Below are 22,161 nucleotides of genomic sequence, written 5' to 3' on the forward strand. Positions count from 1 at the left end.
CATCGCCATCCACTCCACCACTACCATCAATACCACTACCACCAGCACCATCCATCCATACCATCACCACCACCATCCATACCACCCCAACATCCAAACCACCACAGACTCACACCACCATCAACACCAGCCATACCACCACCACCATCCATCCATATACCCCAACATCCATACTACCATCCACACCACCACCACCGATACAACAACCACCATCATCAATACTGCCACAACCATCCTTACCATTACCCATACCCACACCATTCATACTACCACCCATACCACCAGCACTACATCCATACAATCACCACCACCATCTATACCAACATCCATACTACCGCCACCACTACAACACTGCGACTGATGGTGTTGTAGTCGCTCCTGCAACACTATCGTCGCTACTACAATAACACCACCCGCCTCTTGAACACTACCACCACTACAACCACCAAAACCGCCACAATGCAATTGTTACAACAACACCACCACCACTACCACTTTAACACTACAAGTACTACCAACTTTTTACCAATACACCACCATTAATACCACCACCACCACCGCTACAAGCCAGCATACAACTTTTATTTCTTTTGTTTCAGTCATTTGACTGCGGTCATGCTGGAGCACTGCTTTGAATGGTTTTAGTCGAACAAATCGACGCTAGGGTTTTTTTTTTAAACCTAGTACTTATTCCATCGGTCTCTTTCGCCAAACTGCTAGTTACGGGGTTGTAAACACTCTAACACCGATGGTGGACATACACACAGCCACACACACATACATGTAAGTATGTTTGTATGTATGTATATGTATGTATATATATATATATATATATATATATATATATATATATATATATATATATATATATATATATATATACATATATATATACATATATATATATATATATATATATATATATATATATATATATATATACATATATATATACATATATATATATATATATATATATATGTATATATATATATATATATATATACATATTATATATATATATATATATATATATATGTATATATATATATATATATATATATATATATAGATATATATATATATATATATATATATATATATATAGATATATATATATATATATATATATAGATATATATATATATATATATATATATATATATATATATATATATATATATAGAGAGAGAGAGAGAGAGAGAGAGAGAGAGAGAGAGAGAGATAGATAAAATTATAAATTAGGGTATCTACGAGATAGCACCATGCTGAAAATAGCAGCCATGAACCGACTCTAAAACCACCTTAAGCTTTCATATAGCAACATGGAGAAAAGACAAAGAGACAAGATGAAACTAGTAAAAAATTACTGGATAATTCTAGATCCCGGATTTCTGACTTTGCATTTAGAAATGCTTTGCCTCGTCAGTAGAATACGCTCAGAAAGAAACATAAATACATATATACAACATACGAATACTTACATATACGAATGTATACATACATATATATGCATGTATGCATCAAGACTAGTTCAAAATGCCCGCTAATTCCATGTGCTATATGGTAAAATATCACCGCAGTAAATACAGTGACGAAATAAATTTAAATTTATGTAAATAAGTCTAAGATCGTTAATTTAAAATAAAACAACGAACTTATCAAGTGGTCAGCATGGAAAAAATAACCTTCAAAGGTAATAATTATTAAAATTATAAATTAGGGTATCTACGAGATACCACCTAGCTGAAAATAGCAGCCATGAACCGACTCTAAAACCACCTTAAGTTTACATATAGCACATGGAGAAAAGACAAAGAGACAAGATAAAACTAGTAAAAAATTACTGGATAATTCTAGATCCCGGATTTCTGACTTTGCATTTAGGAATGCTTTGCCTCGTCAATAGAATACACTCAGATGTTGTGATTTCAGTCACTTATAAAACATAGAGACCGGATAACTGGCTTTATGAATCCTAAGGCTCAAGAATTTTTTTTTCATGTTGCGTTTGAACTGGTTAAGGTTTAATACTTCTAAGAAGGCGCATGGCTGAGTGATTAGATCGTTGGACTCACAATCATGAGGTACTGAGTTCAATTCTCAGAGCGGATTGTGTGTTGTGTTCGTGAGAAAGACACTTTATTTCACGTTGTTCCAGTTCACTCAGCTGTAGAAATTAGTTGCGACGTCACTGGTACCAAGCTGTATTGGCCTTTGCCTTTCCATTAGGTAACATCGATGGTTTGGAGATGGGAGGCTGGTATGCACGGACAACTGCTGGTCTTGCCCGGACTTTTGTCTCGGAAGGGAACTTTCTAGGTGCAATCTCATGGTTATGCATGATCGAAGTGGGGGGCCTTTTTTCCAATTTACTTTTACCTGTAAGAAAGACATGAACAGAAAGAAGATTTCTGAGGGATTTTGTTCTTGGATGGAAGGACTAGGAATAATGGTTAGTATGGTATCGCAGATAGTTGGATGCCACAAAGGCGACGAGAAGTAGAAAGACGATTGGATTGAGGGTGCCTGGGTGGTAGCGGTACGAGAACAGCTCGATCCAAGGAACAGAGACCATGATAGTAGTGACAGGAAAGAAAGATGAGAGTATGCCAGGGGCTAGAGTGTGTCCGTTAGTGATTACTCACCAATCAAGTGAGTGGTTCTACTCTGAATGTGATGCAAAATGTCCCAGAACGTGGAAGCAGTATTCCATTATTGCTATCGCTTCAGCCTAGCAGCGTGTCGACATTACCAGCTACACTAAGTTTCCATCTTAAAATTCCGACTGTCATCAACTTTTAATTGAGCTTGAACACACAACCATTATTTCACTCCCACTAGACAGTAAAAATGAATCTACCTTCCAACATGAACATACTTGGAATTAAGAAAGGGGACAGTTACACAAGGGAATTAACTCTAAGATAAACATTGTTTTAAAAATTGCAGTTACTTCCCTTGAAAATTCAAAACATGATGTTGAAATATTTAATGTCAATTTCTAATGATGGATATATATGTATGAAAACTTTAATATAAGGTCTATGTACATACAGAAAAAAGAATTGGTTTGTTGCAGAGCAGACGTGTTTGAGGAAAGTATTTTAGCAGAGTAGACGTGGTGGTGTGTGTGCAAACCAGTTTCATACATACATAACATGTCTGTTATTTATCTAGTGCACATATTAGACAGACTGACAAACAGATAGAAGTATGGATAGATAGATAGATAGATTGACAGACAGATAGTAGCTAGGTAAGTAGGTTTAGGTACGTGTAAATGTATGATTTCATGTAGGTAGATAAACAGCCCAGAACATTCATTCAGCTTAGTTTTTCTAGTTTAACCTCAATGCTAGGCATACACTACATACGCATTGATATGGTCAAATCTGCAATAATCAAAACTGAAGTGAGGATCACAGTGGCACCATCCCATATCTGGGATGGTACTACTGCTGCTACACATACAGGCATTGAAGACCACATACAGAGAAGGACTATCTGAATGGTTAGCATAACATCACTCACAGACATCCTCCAACTTCAACTCCACTCTCATACCTTATTTTCTACATCTTTTATATTGTTATTGCTATATATATAAAGTTGAAGTTGTCTGTGTATGGCAGGTTTGGTAGCCTTCAACTAACACTATCCCCTCTGAGACCCTATGGCACAAGCTGACCAAAATTGAGAGTAGGATAGAAGAAGGCTTGCTCTTCGTTCCGTAGAAGAAAAAATTCAAATCGACCATGTAAGCACCAAAAATTATTTACATCAAAAAGGTGCTTTTTTCCTATGAAAATCCCTATTTTTTACGATTTTTTTATTGCTGTGTCACCATTTTTCAGTGTATTTCAACCAGAAAACTGTTCACTTAAAGAGAAAATAACAAGCTACATAACGCACAATTTTTACTTTTCAAAAATTCGAATTCTAAAGGGCTGAAACAAACCCAAGCAACACCAGGCGATACTGTTATATTGCAGTAGATTCCAAATATACAAAACTTGGTCTATATAAAGATCTTTTCCCGGGAACAAAAAAGATAATAAACCAGCCTGATGGGTGTTAACAAGTATGGAGAAAACGAATATGTAAACAATATGTAAAAGTAAACACATCTTCAATCTCAGAGCTACAAGATAATGCATGGTTAATTCAAAACCATGTAAATAAATAAGCATATAACATTTGAGAGAGTAAACTGAATGCTAAAATGTTGACCTCTTTCTTTTAAAGAAAAATCAAGATTTTTGTAGTAGACCTCCCTTATATCTGGCCTGTGAGGTTGTATACTGTGACACAGCTGTTACTGCAATCTAATTGTGATGTCAATGCAGTGACCAAGCACGGCAACACATTTTTGCATGTAACATGTTAATGCATTGGCACCGTGAATATGTCAAAGTTTAAACCTAGTGTGATGAATAACCGGAGAATGACATCTCTGCATTCAACCTGTCAAGGTGGACACAGCAAGATAGTAGGAGTGTTACAGCTGTCTAAACCTGACGTCAATGTGATGAATAATCATGAAAATGGATCTCTGCATTTGGCTTGTTGTGGTAGAGATGTTCTTGAAGCCTGGCCTTGTGTACATCTTTGTAGGGGATTGTCCCCCACTACTGTTTGACAACTGATGTTGGTGTGTTTATGTCCCTGTAACTTAGCAGTTCAGCAAAATAAACCAATAGAATAAGTACCAGGCTTTAAAAAACAAGTATTGGGGTTGATTCAGTTGACTAATCTTTAAGGTGGTGATGGCCCAGCATGGCCACAGTCTAATGATTGAAACAAGTAAAAGGCTGCTTGATTATATTGAGTGTATTGATGTCATAATCCTAATATGGATCATTGCTTTGAGTAGTGATGAGCTGGCACATTTGTTAGATTGTCGGTAAAATGCTTTGCAGTATAATTTCTTCGAGCTGTTTACATTCTGTCTTCAAATCCTGCTAAGATTAATTTTGCCTTTCATCACCTCTGTCATTTGATGCCAGGTTTTGCTTCTACACCTGGAACTAGAGATGATCTCAAAGAAGTTTATATGAAACTAGCAGCTAAGCCCAGTTTCACCCGGTCTGTTTGGATGATGTGGCTATGATCGTTTTTGGTTAGGCATAATCTATGACAGCGTTTCTCAAGCTTATAGTTTTGGGTCCCCTGTTTCAATTGGAGCCTCCAGCTGTATGAAAATTTCCTGACCCCCACCCCATCAGAAAACAGCTTCTAAGCAACTGGTTGTTTTTAATGGCAGAAGAAAGAGGGGAATTCCATTAGAAAAAGTTTTAATCGATTTTCTCAGTATGTATGGGAGCTAAGTAAAAAATACAAACTGCATTCCAATCTATGCACCTGTCTCCACATGTGTGCCATTTTCCACATGAATCCACCCAGCAGTTTGGTTGTGAACCTCAAGACAAGAAAGAATACAACGATTGCCCATGTCCAATTTATATTAGAGATGATTAAAGTTTTAATTCAGTTAATCTTTCTGAAAAATATTTTTTGGTTGCAATTTTCTGATAAATTGTCCGACTCATAAATTTCTAACTAAATATAGTGACATATACAAATTATATAATTTGTATATTTATCATTTCAGATGGTGACTCCCAAGGTAATTATTTACCTCAGGACTCAATGTATGTACTCTTACAAGAACAGATCACGTGTGCAATATATTTGGAACAGCAATAGAGCTTGGTCTTTGTATGTGGACATACCACTTATAAAGAAAATGCCATTTCTGTTAAAATAAAAAGATCAAAAATTCTCAAGAAATTTTGTTTGTTTTGAAATTTGTAAGAAGGAATTATATATTTTTCTGAAGTATTTGATTCCTGAGATTGTGTTAAAACTTCACAGGTAGTAGTGAAGGTGAAATGTTTTACATTCTGCATGTTTCTTATACTGTTTAAATGGGCCCCTAATTTTTTGCTAGGAAAATTAACATCTTTAAAGACTACATTAATAAATAATCTTATTGTTACATGTGCTCTAATAGTTTTCCAGGGTGAGTTGTAGTCCCTCACAGCATGAGACCGAGTTTAGTGCAACAATGGGCTCAACTGGCTTGGACCCCATGTTCCGACCTTTGGATCTGTATCTTTTACTCAAGTTATCAAAGGTCTTCAACTGGAAGTTTTATTGCGATGATGCTCTCCTTGTTGTTCTTGATCATTCTTCCTCATTCCTTTAGCATTTACAAGTCAAGAAAGGTAAACAAGGAGAATGAGTTAAACCTCAAAACACTGGACTCCCTATAACCACATTGAACACTGGAGCCAACCTTGGAAATACTAATGCTAGGAAATATAAGCACCACCAAAATATGTTGATATAATCCATTTACAAATAACACCAAAACCTCAATCCTGAAGGCCTTCTATAAAGTGCTTGGTTCTTTTACTTTTTTTTTCCCAATCCCAAACACATCTCATTGACAATTGTTGTTAGTTGTAGTACAGGACTTTAATAATAATAAAAAACTACAGAAACAAACAGAAAAAAAGGTAGGATTTTTTATTTACAGATTCATTTTGGTAAAATAGACATCAGTATATCTTCTAGAAACAACTGCCACCCACAACGCCATAAAAACAAAAAAAAATTATTTACCCCATGTACATCAGCCAATATTCATACGTTTGTGCCCGTGTAAGAACATCTTACACATACATTTCCGTATGTGTATATATATATATCATCCTCCTTTTAACGTCTACTTTTCCATGCTTGCATGTGTCTGACAGTTTATGTATGTGTGTGTGTGTGTATATATATATATATATATACACACACATAGGTATTAGCATGGCTGTGTGGTTGAAAAAGTTTACTGTGCAACGACATGGTTTCAGGTTTGGTCCAGCTACAGGAATCCTGCTGTAGATATCTTTATGTGTGCCTGCGCATATGTATTTATATTCCATGGTGTCGTTCTGTGCTTTCGAAGTCTTGTGGAATAAAGAAAATATTCCTTGCTTGAGAAACAAACAAGAGTCGGTAACAGCAAGAGCATCCAGTCGTGAAATCTTGCCTCAAACAACTGTCTAGACCCATACTAGCATGAACATAATGACACACTATCCCAAAAATAAAATGTATCAAAAACCAAAAAAAAAAACAAGTTACCCTGGTTCTATACGCAAAGTTAGGCTTACATCACATGCTCTGATACTCTAAAAACATTTTTCCTGAATATGTACTGCTGATAATGGGGGTGTATCTCATGTGTCCTTTACGCCAGTAAATATGGTATATGTATTCCTACATATGCCTGTTTATATATGAACATTTTTTTTTCCTTTTCCATGTTTCTTGAGGTGCTATTTTACGGCTGAGTTCTCTTTTTGCTGCCAACTCTTGTCTTTTTTAAAGTTAAGTATTATTATTCCACAAGTCTTCATAAAATCACGAAGCCGCTACCCAATGTACTGCTTAAGGTAAATGTAAAATATACCATTGCTTACAAGTTATCAAACATTTAAAAAAAAAGACAAACTTGTGTGTGCACATGCACTAACCTGCCATTTTTTTTCTCCTTGAGCCCTAAGACACATCAGGGCAGCAACTTGGTTTCCATGGCGTATAAGTGACCAAGATCTCAATAGTATGGTTCTCTTGAATGGAACACCATTTATTGCAGGGTTCAAGGCCAGAAAGTTTGATTGGGCAGGAGGACAGGTCAATTACAGTGACCCCTCAATACTTCAGTAGCACTTTATAGACCTTGAAGGGATGAAAGGCAAAGTTGACCTTAACAGGATTTCAACTCATAACATAAAGGAATGCCACTGAGCTTTTTGTCTGACATGCTTACAATTCTGCCAGTCCAGTCATACACACAAACACACAGACACACACATATATATATATGCAGCAGGCTTCCATACAGTTTCTGTTTACTAAATTTCGTCCATAAACCATTGGTTGGCCCAATTTAGAAGACATTTGCATAAGGTGTTGGGGTTGGTGCCTTGAAGTGGAATGGAACCTGAATTCGTAAGGTTTGAAACCACACAGTCATAGCTGCACCTATATTATACATACATAAATACTTCACAGTATATGTTTATATACACATACACGACCTGCAAAAAATATTCTAAAAAATATATATTATGAGTTAAAAAAAATATTCCATTTGACATTGGCCCAATCAAAATTTAAGTTTCTTTGTGTGTATGTGTGTGTATGTGTGCATGTGTGTGTATGTGTGCATGTGTGGTGTGTGTGTGTGTGTGTGTATGGTACAGACCCTCGTCAGTGACGAATGACCGTGGGATTGCACCTAGAAAGTTCCTCCTCTGAAGTACAAGTCCAGGCAAGGTTGTTCGTGGAAGACTAGCAATCACCCATGCATACCAGTCTCCCCTTTCCAAGCCACTGATATTGTCCAAGGGGAAAGGCAAAGGGGCCGATACAGCTTGGCACCAGTGACATCACAACTCATTTCTACAGCTGAGTGAACTGGAGCAAACGTGAAAATAAAGCGTCTTGCTCAAGTACACAATACACAACCCAGTCCAGGAATTGAACTCACAATCTCACAATTGTAAGCGTGACAATCTAACTACTGAGCTATGTGCCTTCACTATATATATATATATATATATATATATATACACACACACACACACACACACAAATACACACACACTTTTCTTTACACTGATAGATAGCTGGTACTTTAACCAAGGCTAAGAAATATTTAGTAGAGAAGTGAGATGTTTTAGAAATAGTTTAAGAAGAAATGTACTTTGATAAGAGATTAAACACAATTAGATGTCATCTGCTCATTTCTATAGATGTATCCATAGAATTCTGCTCTGTGATGCTGTTGGCGACAGTGTTATTGGCCAAAAAGTCTGACGCATACGTACAGTTGCCGACTGGTGGCCAGTCACACATCAAATGTAATTGGCGGTCCAGTTTTTTGTGCAGTTTCACTTTCCTTTTCCGCCACTGAAATTTTCTCCGTAGGCGGGAAAAGATATTGAAATCGACAATTAAAAACTGAAAATAGAAATGAAGAGACATTCAGTAATTTAATTTTGGAGTGTTTTTAAAAAAAAATTTTTTAACTCTTTAACATTCAAATTACTCTGTCAAATGTAATGCTTATTTATTCACATTGCTCTGAATTCATCATCATCATCACCGTTTAACATCTGCTTTCCAAGATAGCATGGGTTGGACGAATGACTGAGGGCTGGTGAACCAGATGGCCGCACCAGGCTTCAATCTTGATCTGGCAGAGTTTCTACAGCTGGATGCCCTTCCTAATGCCAACCACTCCGAGAGTGTAGTTGGTGCTTTTACGTGCCACCAGCATGAAGGCTAGTCAGGCGGTACTGGCAACGACGTCAGGCGGTACTGGCAACGACCTCGCTCGAATCTTTTACACATACCACCAGCACAGGTGCCAGTAAGGCGATGCTGGTAACGATCACGCAGAGCGAACACTGATTGATGGTGGCCACGGGAGTGACGACGTCGGTGGCAGGTGGGCTCGGAGGAGGACGGACCAGGCGAGCATATACGAGACGAGACGAGTGCGAGCGAGCGATCAGTGGGCGCGAACGGATCTATGTGGATGTCCGCTCGTTTCGCTCGTCATCATCTGTGGGTGTGCGGCCTCTCCATTGTCATTGTTCCTCCTCTTCTGCTGCTGCCGCTGTCGGGGTCCGTTACGTGTCATCGGCCGCACGATTAATGATTTTTCACAATTAATGATTTTTCACAATCCATTACCTTCAAAGCTCTACTGATTCTGTAAATCCACAGCTCTTTTAATCATAGTAAGCTGAGTGTGGCCATCCATACATACAGGCATGTCCTTCACAGCTATTCCCTCCTATCCCTCCTGTACTTACTCTCTCAGCCGAGAGCTCCTTGCCTTGTGAGCTCGCAAAATGTTCACCCATGCCATGGCATGTAATGGCACATAAAAGCACCCATGCTGGTGTCATATAAAATCTACTCAGAACACTCTGTAAAGTGGTTGGCACTAGGAAGTGCATTCCCGCCATAGGAGCCATGCCAAGACAGAAACTGGAGCCTGGTGAAGTTCTCCAGCTAACCAGCTCCTGTCAAACCGTCCAGCCAATGACAGCATGGAAAATGGACATTAAATGATGATGATGATGATGATGATGGTGATGATTTATTTGCTACAAGGTCAGCAAATATGATCACATTACGAGAATGAATTACAAAACATGGCAATGTTGCATGATGAAAAAAAAAGTCCATAAATATGTGTCTACAACTTGTATGTATGTATGTGTGTGTGTGTGTGTGTGTGTGTGTGTGTGTGTGTGTGTGCGTGTGTATGTATGCATGCATGCAAATGAGCATATGTTAATACAGGGGTGAGCAAAAGGCGGTATACAGAAAATGAAAAGCTTATGGCCCAAGCATTCGCTTTAAGTCCCAGAAATTAAAAAAAAGAAGGCTTCCAATGTACTAGGCATCTCCCACAGATCCCTTAGTTAACTTGTGTATCTCTTAGGTTTAAAATAGAGAAATGAAAAGACTATTCCACTCATATTAAGCAACTGTATACCTACTTTTGCCCAGTTCAATATATGAGAGTGTGTGAATGTGCTTATGTATAAGTATGAATGTGATTGTGTGTGTGTGTGAATGCATGTGTGTGTGATTACACAGCTACAAGTACCAGTTCACCAAAAATAACCGCCAGCACCACTTACCTCAATAAATAAACAACTAACAGCATTGCATGCTATTATCACCAACAGGATTGTTTTGAAGTGAGTATTTTCAAAGGGGACCATCTGCAGAGAGGTAAGGAGACACCAGTTGAATGGGACAAGAGAATATTAGTTCATGTGACAAAGCATAGCAAATATATTTTAGACATTATTGACTACACATACTTAAAGCACATGCTTTGTGCAGTTGCCAGTAGGACTTCACTTGGCCTAGTAGAGATTCTTCTTCTTCTTCTTACAGCATTCACCTGGAGTGGGTTGAGCTGGCTTCATTCATCCTCAATGCTGCATCTCTCACAAATGCCGACCAGGCCTGGTGATTTGAGGCTAACGACCACGTGATCTCCAACCACTCCTTATTCCAGCGGCGAACGCTGTGGATATGGGGGCCTAGGTTGGGTTCCAGATCAGCCTTGACTGTCATCAGCCAGGTTTTTCATTGTCCACCACATTGCTTTTGCCAACCCTGAAGAGGAGCTGGGGCAGTTGCTTCATAGATGAATTCTCCTGGTTGACGACAGAGGGCATGATCCAGCCAACGCAGACGTCTTGTTAGGATGACTTGTTGGAGGGAGGTGATTCTGCACTAGTGTCGCACCGAATTGTTGGAGACAAAGTGATGCCATCGGACACGAAGGATGCGGCGTAGACAAAGGTGATCGAAGGATTCTAGTCGCCTGGTAGAATTCAAATATTCTTCATGTATCTCTGGTAGAGATTACTTCCTCAAGGTGTCAAATGTTAAAACACCTGAAAATCATGGGAAGGTGAGATAACTCACCTCAGATCCCATTCAGGAGTGATAAACATCAATGTTTTGTTATTATTATGACATCATGCACCCAAATCAAATTGGAGGTGAATAGACCACCAGCCCGTGGCTTATATGCATATAATGTGAAAATTATGAGCTAGTATCCACAGTCAATGCACATGTAAGAATAAACTCTATTTCATATTTCAATTTATATTTTAGAAGATATCAAGTTTATTAATACTGCATTGTGCAAGATACCAGTAAACTAGTCTGGCAGCTGCAGGAATTTGAAGCTCATGTTTGTAAATTGGTGCAGAATGATTATAAGACATTCAGGACCAGAAAATCAAAGAGAATATCAAATAGTTTAGAATGGAGAGTGAATATCATTTCATGTGATAAAACAGCAAATATCATAGTTTCGATATCACATTGTATCAAATATTTCTAAATATGCTGCTAAGCATTTTGCCCAGTGTGCTAACAATTCAGCCAGGTCTCTGCCCTTAATAATAATAACCTTTCTACTATAGGCACAAGGCTTGAAATTTGGAGGGGTTTGTCAATTTAATAACGATAATAATAACAACAACAACAACAATAATAATAATAATAATAGTAATACCACCACCAACAACAACAGCAACAATTGAAATAAAGACAGTAAATATCATACCTGGAAAAACTCAGCCAGAAATGAAAATGGATGAAGCAGAAGTAATAGTGTGAAACCAACTAATAGTACTGTAACGGATGTAAATGGTACTGTAAATAGAAAGAATATATATATCAACGTAGTAACTCTCTTTATTACGATTATACAATCAAACATAGAAGGGACAACACAGGACACTACAAACATTTAAAAGGGTTTATTTAGCGAGTTTTTTTTATAAAAATATATTAAAATGACTTGTATAAAATTTTTTTTAAATTTTGATATTACTTTAAGTTCCAACTTTTTTTTTAAAGTTCCAACGGCAACACCTTTTCTTTTTACCCTGGATGAGTTAAGTAGGGACATTCGCTCCCAACTTCCTTACTACATCCTTCCATCTTCCCTCATATGCTCTTTTCGACAGGTGCCTTCTCTCCAGCCCTATCTTGCTTTTCAGGTGGTACCTGAAGTAATATAGCATTTCAGAGCCGGAGATAAAGGGTAGTGTCAATGGGAACAGGGGTAGCAAATACAACAACAACAACAACAACAACAACAGCAGTTGTTAGACAGAATACAATAATACTATACAGTAGAATGTTGTTAATATTCACACCTCATTTATATAGTGAACAGTAAATTTGCTGACATTACCAGATTTTGGAGAAAGGGATGTCTTTGAAGGTGTGGAAATCTACTGACAGAAGTGACAATAACAACTATACTTCACAACTTGTGACTTAAATAGGGGATAAATGTAAACACACACACACACACACACACACATATATATAAAGATAAATATTCCAATTAGTAATTGGAATATTCCAATTAGTAATTGGATAAATATTCCAATTACTAATTGGAATTTTTACTCCCTTACGACAACCCATAGTTTCTATCTCTAAGGAACTATTTTTGTAATGCGCACGATAAAATTTTGGAGGGAAAATTTACGAATTCAGTCATCTATATAGGTTTAGCCTATGCTCACTTTCTTCCACTATTTCAATGTCGCCTGATCGGGAAGTGGAGGTACGTAGCATTTGATAAATCTATTTTGGTGGAGGTTTACGCTGATGAAAGACATGGAATATATATTTTATTATTATATTCCTAATCTAGAAACACGTTCGTAAATGACCATTAGACTTTGTTTTCGTTATTTATTCCTTGTTTTGCATATGTGAATTACAGGGATATGTTGTATGTAGAGTCTCGTTTGTAGAAAATAGAAATAAACAGTCTCTGACTGCTATTTCTAATTTTTTTGGTATGTGGCTAAGCAGCCTGTTGCCTGCCTCTTTTATTTATATAAAGATAAATAGATAGAATTTAGACAGACATACACACAAAAAGCTTTTTTTCAGTTTCTATCTACCAAATTCACTCACAAGATTTACATAGAAAGACAGGAGAGGAAGGACACAGACAGTGTAATTTAAAGAAAGAAAAAGCTGCTTACCATTTGTATAAAATAGTTTACGGTGAGGTGGTCCTTTCGAGAAAGCAAAAGCTACAAAAATGTACTGGAACGAGGATACTAAAAATACAAGAGTGGTTTCGGAACACTTGACAACGTCATCACTGGTGATCTTCTTTACAGGTTTATACCTACAACAGAGAGGGTGAAAAACAGAAAAGATGGGTTTTCACAAAGTTTATACTGCCACTACTACTACTACTACTACTACTACTACACCACCACTGCCATCATCACCCTCATCATCATCATCATCAACATTTAACGTGTTTTGCATGATGCAGGCATGCGTTGGATGGGTTAATAGGCGCTGAAAATTTAGAAAACGTCTTTGGCCTAATTTCTATGGCTGGAAGCCCTTCCTAAGGCCAACCACTTAAAAGAAGGTGCCGGTTGCCTTTTACATGGCACCAGCAACAGTCATCATCATCATCATCATCATCGTTGTCGTCATCGTCGTTTAATGTCTCATTCCATGCTGGTACGGGATGGATGGCTTGACTGAGAACTGACCAAGCTTCAATCTGATTTGGCAAGGTTTTCTACAGCTCCCAACACCAACCACTCCGAGAGTGTAGTGGGTGATTTTTACATGCCATGCTCAAATGGTGCTTTTTACGTTCCACCAGTATAGATGCCAGTCAAGTGGCACTGGCATCAGACACGCTCGAATGGTGCTTTTTACATGCCACTTGGCACAGGTGCCAGCCAGGCAGTACTGGCATCAGTCAAGACAAGATCCTTCAACTGAGGTGTGAAGTAGTATTGAGGAAAATGACTCAGTGCCAGATGAGGGGTTAGAGTGTGAGCAGATGGACAGAAATAAACGCCTTGCAATAAAGGAGATGCACGACTATCTCAGTAGGAGAGATAGAGGAAGAAGATGGTGAAGATATGACGGACAGGGGAATACATTCGAGTAACAGAACCACAAGGTTCTGGGTTCAGTCCCACTGTGTTGCACCTTGGGCAAGTGTCTTCTACTACAGCCCTGAGCCAACCAAAGCCTTGCGAGTGGATTTCCCTCTTCTCATAAAAAGCACCCACTACACTCGCAGAGTGGTTGGCGTTAGGAAGGGCATCCAGCCGTAGAAATTCTGCCAGATCAGACTGGAGCCTGGAGCAGCCCCTGGCTTCCCAGACCCCGGTCGAACCGTCCAACCCGTGCTAGCGTGGAAAACGGATGTTAAACGATGATGATGATGATGAAATGTACTCTATACCTAGAGAAAAAGAGGGGAAGAGGGGGAAAACAGGAGGAACATTAAGTGTATGATATAAAATAAGTCAGGGTCATATCAGCAACACCTCATTGATGGTGTCGAAATGTCTCATACCCAAATGGAGGAAAATAGAGCTATGACCCTTGTTAAAAATATGCCCCACAATAGCAGCAGCAATAGGGTTTGAACTTGTGTTAAAATGGAAGTAGCAACAGCTGCTAGAAATGGATAATACATTAACAACATACCGTAGAAAAGAGCAACACGTTAATGACAGACCTTAGATAAAACAGAAACGAGAGTTTACTTACCAGCTTTGATTTTGTAGGTAGAGAAATGCGGAAGTTTGGAAACAAATAGCTACGAGTATCTGTGAGAGTATAGAAAATATATTGGTGAGTTTGATGAGACTTCCTGCTGGTTTCTTCACAGCTAACTTGTTATGGGACTGTGTGTAACCCACTGAAAATATACATAAATATACATATACAGGTGTGTGCATGAACAATGAGCTAGAAATGCATTGAGGAGGGAAATCAGGTGTAAGGTGCAAGAAATAAGATTGTATTGGTATGGGTATATGATGTATATGAAATAGAACAGCAGTATAAAGATGGGATCTTTTCGGTTTGAATGGCAGTTTTTTCTAGCGGTGTCATATGAAATTGTCACCCATAATTATGACCCTAGTATCGATCTATTGCATTTCAATCTGTTTTAGGGTTAGTTAGGGTTAGGGGTGGGGCAAGGGTATCTTTTTTCTTCACAAATGTAAATAAACCCAATCTGTTTCTTAAACGAGGGACATATTTATACAGCACAGAATGTTTTTTTTACCTCAATAGACGTCAGTGAATGGTTGAAATTGAAGAAATTGAAGAAAAACAACAACAAATATCTTACAAACTATAAAATTTTCTCAATAAAGCCAAGAGAAAAAGATGTTTTACAAACACATTCTACCAGTATACAAAGTTTAACATTTTTTAGTTACCTAGAAATTATGTTAAAAACTGCCGTTCAAACCAAAAAGATCCTAAAGATGTACTGATCACTTGATGTAGATGGAACTTGTGGAAGACGGAAATCCTGGAAGACATGGGACAAACTAACAAAGGCTGAACCTTAGATTGCCAGTACATTTTAGTAGCTTTTGCTTTCTTGAAAGGACCACCTCACCTTAAAAAATTTTATGGCATGAGTCCCTTTACATGGCACCAGCACGAGTGCTTTTTATATGGCACTGACACAGGAGTCTCGCAGGAGAGAATGGTCTTAACACTTCTGCTGTGGAGGACAAGTCTTCTTGAGTGTTACAAATTGTTTTATTTTTTTTTTCATTTAACACTAAAGCTACATAAGTGAGTTCAAGACTGAAAGTTTCATGCATTGCACTTAATCAAACTATTATACGTTTACTTGTTTCAGTCATTTGACTGTGGTCATGCTGGAGCACCACATTTAGTCGAACAAATTGACCCCAGGACTTATTCTTTGTAAGCCTAGTACTTATTCTATCGGTTTCTTTTGCTGAACTGCTAAGTTACGGGGGACGTAAACACCCCAGCATTGGTTGTCAAGCGATGTTGGGGGACAAACACAGACACACAAACATATATATATATATATATATATATATATATATATATATATATATATTATATATATATACACATATATATATGACGGGCTTCTTTCAGTTCCCGTCTACCAAATCCACTCACAAGGCTTTGGTTGGCCCGAGGCTATAGTAGAAGACACTTGCCCAAGGTGCCATGCAGAGGGAATAAACCCGGGACCATGTGGTTGGTAAGCAAGCTACTTACCACACAGCCACTCCTGCGTATCGTTAATTTTTCTCTTTATATGGGAAAAAAAAATTTTTTCCCACTAGTTCTATCAAAATAGCTATGTCTAACTCTAAAGAAGAATCATGCTTCAAAGAATATTTTCCAGAATTTAATATTAACCGAAAAGAAAGAATAAATATAAAAATAAAACAGCCTGATAACCATTCCAATGTACATAGAGGTTATGTTTAGGCACTAACAACAGTGTGTGTGTGTGTGTGCATATGTGTGACTAAGTATATGAGTGTGAATAAGTGTATGTGTAATATACAAATGGTATTATATATATATATATATATATATATATATATGTATATTTACATAATTGGTCTAACTTACTGAGAACAGCAACAGAGGTTGTGATGATTAAATCAATGTAAAGGAACTGGAAATCTGCAAGATTGGTTGCAAACTGAAAGATAAAAACGTAGGTAGACAGTTAGATTACATATAATCTATTGACTAACATGTAGCACATATATATATATAGATAGATAGATAGATAGATAGATACGCTGATAGGAAAGCCTTCTTTTTTCTGTGGTGGGCTTATATGCCCTGTTATTAGACTATTTTCCTTAGTCATTGCACAGTGATCGCCATAAGCTTTAAGCTTATTTAAAAATGCCCTCATAGTTATTTACAGGATTGTAAAATACAGCTCCATATAACAAAACCATTCACACCAAAAGCACACATATATATATATATATATATATATATATACTAGCAGAGATACTTGGCGTTGCTTGGGATTAAAATGGCATAGTTTGTATATAATATATTATAGTTATGTTGAAACAGGTGATATGAGAAAGTGCACCATTGACAACAAAACATTTGTGGAGTAAATGATGGGCTAATTCGACTAAGCAATGGGCTATGCATCTGTTTGGAGTATTTCAGGTATTAACCTGTGGGGGTTATGGGATTTTTGAACGCACCGTAAAGCTGTCAGTGGATATACTCTCTTTTGCAGCAGTTGACACTGTGTCTAACATGACCCATCATCACATATGTTGACACCTCCTTCGGGTTTGTTGTCCTGGCATTGGTTGGATAAAGTAAATTTGGAGGAAGTTTTTTTCAATATTGTAAACAAAAAATTATGTACATAGAAAGAATCCCTATTTTTGTAAGCAGTTGTATCCATAAAAATTATTTGAAGAAAGCAGAAATTAAAAGAATAGAAAGCAAAAAGAACTGAGAAAGAAAGTGAAAGATGTATGTATGTCTATATTAAATGGACATGTGTGTGTGTGTGTGCGTGTGCATGTATGAGAGAGAGAAAGAGCGTGAGAGATAGAGAGAGTGAGTGAAGGAGTGTGTCATGATGATTGATGTCTTTTAAGGTACACACACATATAGAAAATGTGACATCATCGTATAAAATGTTTACAATAGTTGATTTATGGAAAAGATTATGTTAAATTTTTGAAGTGCAAACATGTGAATGGAAGTTAAGTTTAATTTGTAGCCAAAATAGTTCTGAATCTTTTGATAGCCCATACGTCAAAATCCGTAACTCAGTTTGGAATACATAAGGAATATATATATATATATATATATATATATATATATATATATATATTGCCAGCCTCGCCTGGCCCTCGTGCCGGTGGCACATAAAAAGCACCATCCGTTCGTGGCCGTTTGCCAGCTCTGTCTGGCACCAGTGCGGGTGGCACGTAAAAAGCACCCACTACACTCACGGAGTGGTTGGCGTTAGGAAGGGCATCCAGCCGTAGAAACACTGCCAGATTTGACTGGGCCTGATGAAGCCTTCTGGCTTCACAGACCCCAGTAGAACCGTCCAACCCATGCTAGCATGGAAAACGGACGCTAAATGATGATGATGATATATATATATATATATATATATATAGGACAGGCTTCTTTCAAACTGAAAGTATTATCTCACATTACAATACAGACGTAATACTGAAATAGTGTAAGATATAAGAGATTGCTCTGGGCTTGCATTAGGCAAGAAGTTAGAAATTTTTTTGGCCCATGACACTGCATGGACCTTGGCTTTTGTATTTGACGCCTGTTGCTTTAAGCATTTTATCTCGATTTTATGTATATATGTATGTATGAGCCAATGAGGAAGACCTTTATATGGTAGCTAGATCTGGTAGAAATAGCAGGCAAATCTCCCTCAAAACACCCTACTGTCTTAATGCAACAATTTTGTCTATTATGTAGTTTGAATGAGAAACTGTAACTAAAGATTAAGATTATTAACCCCCAAATTTTACGTTTTAATAGCAATTTTTTCTCTTTTTTGCTTAATTAAAATGGTTGCCTTTTCCTCGTAGTTTTTCATGTCAGCTGTAAAGGTGAAGAGGGTTAACTTGGACGGTGTTAAGTAGTGGAGATGTTTGGTGATTGTATGTGGTGGTTACTTTTGATTTTTTTTTCTCAATAAGGATAACTGATTGATAACGAATCTTAACACAATATATATACAATTTCAAGTGGAATCAGATATCATAAGAGAGACAGAGAGAGGAAAGAAGAGAGACAGCATAGCAACAGTTTTGGCTGACTGTCATCCTGTACTCCCCTTGTTGCTAGCGAAATGGTATGTGCTGGCTGTCTGAGAAAACACATTGCTTTTAAAGGCAGAACAAACAGGACAAAAGATTACCAAAATAGCAATTCTCACTTTGAAACAATCTTGAAAATCTTTTTAGATTACGGAACACCCCGCTCTCTTATGTATCCATGTTTAAAATTTCAGCGCGATCAAATGAACAATACTCGAGTTAAAAGCGCACAGACAGACAGACAGAACGGGATTTATATATTAAGATAAATATATATATATGTGTGTGTGTGTGTGTGTGTGTGTGTGTGTGTGTGTAAATATATATATATGTATAAATATAAATAAATACATATATATGTGAGAGACAGATGGGGGAACAGCGATAAAGTGGAAGATATCTAGACAGAGAACTAGTTGATGGAGAGGTACAAAACCAGAGATATTTATATAGATGGATAGGTAGGTAGGTAGGTAGGTAGGTAGGTAAGAAGAAAAATGGAAAACAAGGAAGAGAGATTATGATGTAGAAATAGAAATGGAAGAAGGTAAATTGTAGTAGATACTCACAGTATAAAGGATGAGCACTGATACAAACTGGATGATGCTGTAGAGGGCCATGTATTTGAAACAACCAAAAGAGGTGACTAAAGCAGCTCGACCTTCCCTGGAATGACATAGATGTTATGGTGATCATAAAGGTTTCAAATTCTGGTAAAGGGCCAGTAGGTTTTTGAGGGGAGGGGGAGAAGCTGATTACATCAACCTGATATTTATTTAATCAAAATCAAATGATGAAAGGCAATGTCAACATCAGTAGAATATGAGCTCAGAATGTAAAGATGGAGGAAATCATCATCATCATCGTTTAACGTCTGCTTTCCATGCTAGCATGGGTTGGATGATTTTGACTGAGGGCTGGCGAACCAGATGGCTGCACCAAGCTCAAATCTGATCTGGCAGAGTTTCTACAGCTGGATGCCCTTCCTAATGCCAACCACTCCGAGAGTGTAGTGGGTGCTTTTATGTGCCACCGGCACAAGGGCCACTCAGGTAGTACTGGCAATGGCCACGCTCAAATGGTATTTTTTACGTGCCATCTGCACAGGAGCCAGTCCAGCGGCACTGGCAATGACCTCGCTCAATGTTATCTTTCACGTGAAACCGGCAGAAGTGCCAGTAAGGTGACGCTGGTAACGATCGCACTCGAATGGTGCTTCTTACATACCACCGGCACAGGAGCCAGTCAGCGGCCCTGGCAACGATCACGCTTGGATGGTGCTCTTAGCGCTCCACTAGCACGGATGCCAGTCAAGCAGTGCTGTCATCATCATCATCATCATTATGACATGCTAGGTTAGTTAGTCTTGGGGTTTGGTAACAAGTCTCCTCAAATCTCAAGAATCTTTCTTTGAGAATACAGGATTAGATTTTTCTTCAGGTTGACAATGTGAGTCTCAATGGAAAAATAAGTGCAATCCTGTATTCTCATCATCATCATCATCATCATTATTATTGTTATTATTATTATTATTCATCGTTTAACGTCCGCTTTCCATCACTCTTCACTAAATGCCTTTTCACAGAGACAGTGTCCTAGACACAAGAACTAATATTCAGCCCCGTCATAAAAACAACACCAGAGGTCTAAAGGTTTCAGCCCCTTAAACTTCAAAATAACAATGAACAACAAAATAACTTACTTTATCACAGATACAACACATTCAATGTTTTGGTTTTTGGAAGTGAAAGGAGCAGCTACTGAAGCTTCAGTCTCTGACAGAGAGATACCAGCATGGGCAGCCTTTAATGCCTGCAAATAAAGGGCAACAGATGGATTACAACGGCTTCTAACAGGGGCAGAAGGCAACAAGAACAGCTATGACAACAACAACAACAACAACAACAACACTTAAGTCAGTGAGACTCTATTGTCAGTCCTATCAATAATGATGATAGTAAAGGTAAACATAAATATTTAGAACACTGAGCGAGCCAGTCCCTTCTCTATGGATTAGAGACCTGGACATTATCGGCTCTTTTAGAAAAACAACTAGATGGAACATATACCAACCTGCTCAGAAAGATACAGAACATCAGTTGGAGATCACACCCAACACTTAGTAACTGATATCAATATCCTTCAAGCTAAACCAGAAATGGCTACAATTTGCTGGCCACTGTCATCGAGCAGAGAAAGAGGTTATCTCATTCCTGCTCCTATGGCATCCCTCTGGAAGTGTTTTCTCCAGGAAACTGACATTTCCAGATGTTATATCTCAGGACTCAGGGCTGGATATTAGAGATCTGAACACAGCAATGCAGGAATGTGTAATATGGAAAGGGATTGTCAATGGAGTTCTGACCAACCGTAGGTTGGCCGAAGCATGATGATGATGAAATGTAGACATGGCTGTGAGGTTAAGAAGCTTGCTTCCCAACCATGTGGTCTTGGGTTCAGTCCTATTTTGTGGCACCTTGGACAAATGCATTCTACTATAGACTGGGGCAACCAAAGCTTTGTGGGTGAATTTGGTAGACAGAAACTGCAAGAAAGCCGTTATGTGTGTGGGTTCAAATTAGCAACAGTGAACAGTGATATCCATGCTGTTAGATTCCGAGAAGTACAAAGTTCCAGTGGTAATCTGGCTTGAGTGGTGGTAAAGTGGTCCAGGGGATGTGGCAAAGTATGAGAAAAAGCTAGGGAAGGAGACAAGCATCCAAGAGGTGGGGAGAGATTAAGTCAGGCAGGATCGACATCACATAATGGTTGTAAATGAGCATCATCATCGTCATCATCATTATCCTCAAACAAGCAAGGCTGTTCGTTTCCAGTCTTCTATAAAAAACATATCTAGCCACAGGAAAATATTACATTGATTGGAAAC

General features: G+C 38.0%; 1 protein-coding gene and 3 long non-coding RNA genes across 8 annotated transcripts in view; 1 reads left to right on the top strand and 3 right to left on the bottom strand.

Annotated features, from left to right (window-relative positions):
* Positions 1–4,365, bottom strand: part of LOC118766715 — a 25,183-nt gene extending 20,818 nt beyond the window's left edge. The window contains exon 1 of the long non-coding RNA XR_005002623.1: positions 4,234–4,365. This is a non-coding gene — a long non-coding RNA (uncharacterized LOC118766715). The remainder of the gene's footprint in view (positions 1–4,233) is intronic.
* Positions 2,984–21,368, top strand: LOC118766716. The gene is made up of 3 exons (XR_005002624.1): positions 2,984–3,075; positions 16,573–16,577; positions 21,356–21,368. It is a non-coding gene; the product is annotated as an uncharacterized LOC118766716 (long non-coding RNA).
* Positions 6,519–8,609, bottom strand: LOC118766714. The gene is made up of 2 exons (XR_005002622.1): positions 7,873–8,609; positions 6,519–7,838 (listed from the first exon to the last, which is right to left on the bottom strand). It is a non-coding gene; the product is annotated as an uncharacterized LOC118766714 (long non-coding RNA).
* The window catches only part of LOC115221082 (probable cation-transporting ATPase 13A3), a 125,637-nt gene continuing 112,096 nt past the window's right edge, over positions 8,621–22,161 (bottom strand). For all 5 annotated transcript variants that reach the window (XM_029791298.2, XM_029791296.2, XM_029791299.2 and 2 more), the window contains 8 exons: positions 20,977–21,086; positions 19,844–19,940; positions 17,062–17,134; positions 15,184–15,334; positions 13,632–13,780; positions 12,185–12,273; positions 10,731–10,814; positions 8,621–9,030 (listed from right to left, as the gene is read on the bottom strand). In XM_029791298.2, coding sequence (XP_029647158.1) covers positions 8,803–9,030; positions 10,731–10,814; positions 12,185–12,273; positions 13,632–13,780; positions 15,184–15,334; positions 17,062–17,134; positions 19,844–19,940; positions 20,977–21,086 — 981 coding nt within the window. In that variant the 3' untranslated portion in view covers positions 8,621–8,802. The remainder of the gene's footprint in view (positions 9,031–10,730; positions 10,815–12,184; positions 12,274–13,631; positions 13,781–15,183; positions 15,335–17,061; positions 17,135–19,843; positions 19,941–20,976; positions 21,087–22,161) is intronic.

Source organism: Octopus sinensis, linkage group LG17, assembly GCF_006345805.1.
Source record: "Octopus sinensis linkage group LG17, ASM634580v1, whole genome shotgun sequence".
Lineage (NCBI taxonomy): Eukaryota > Metazoa > Mollusca > Cephalopoda > Octopoda > Octopodidae > Octopus > Octopus sinensis.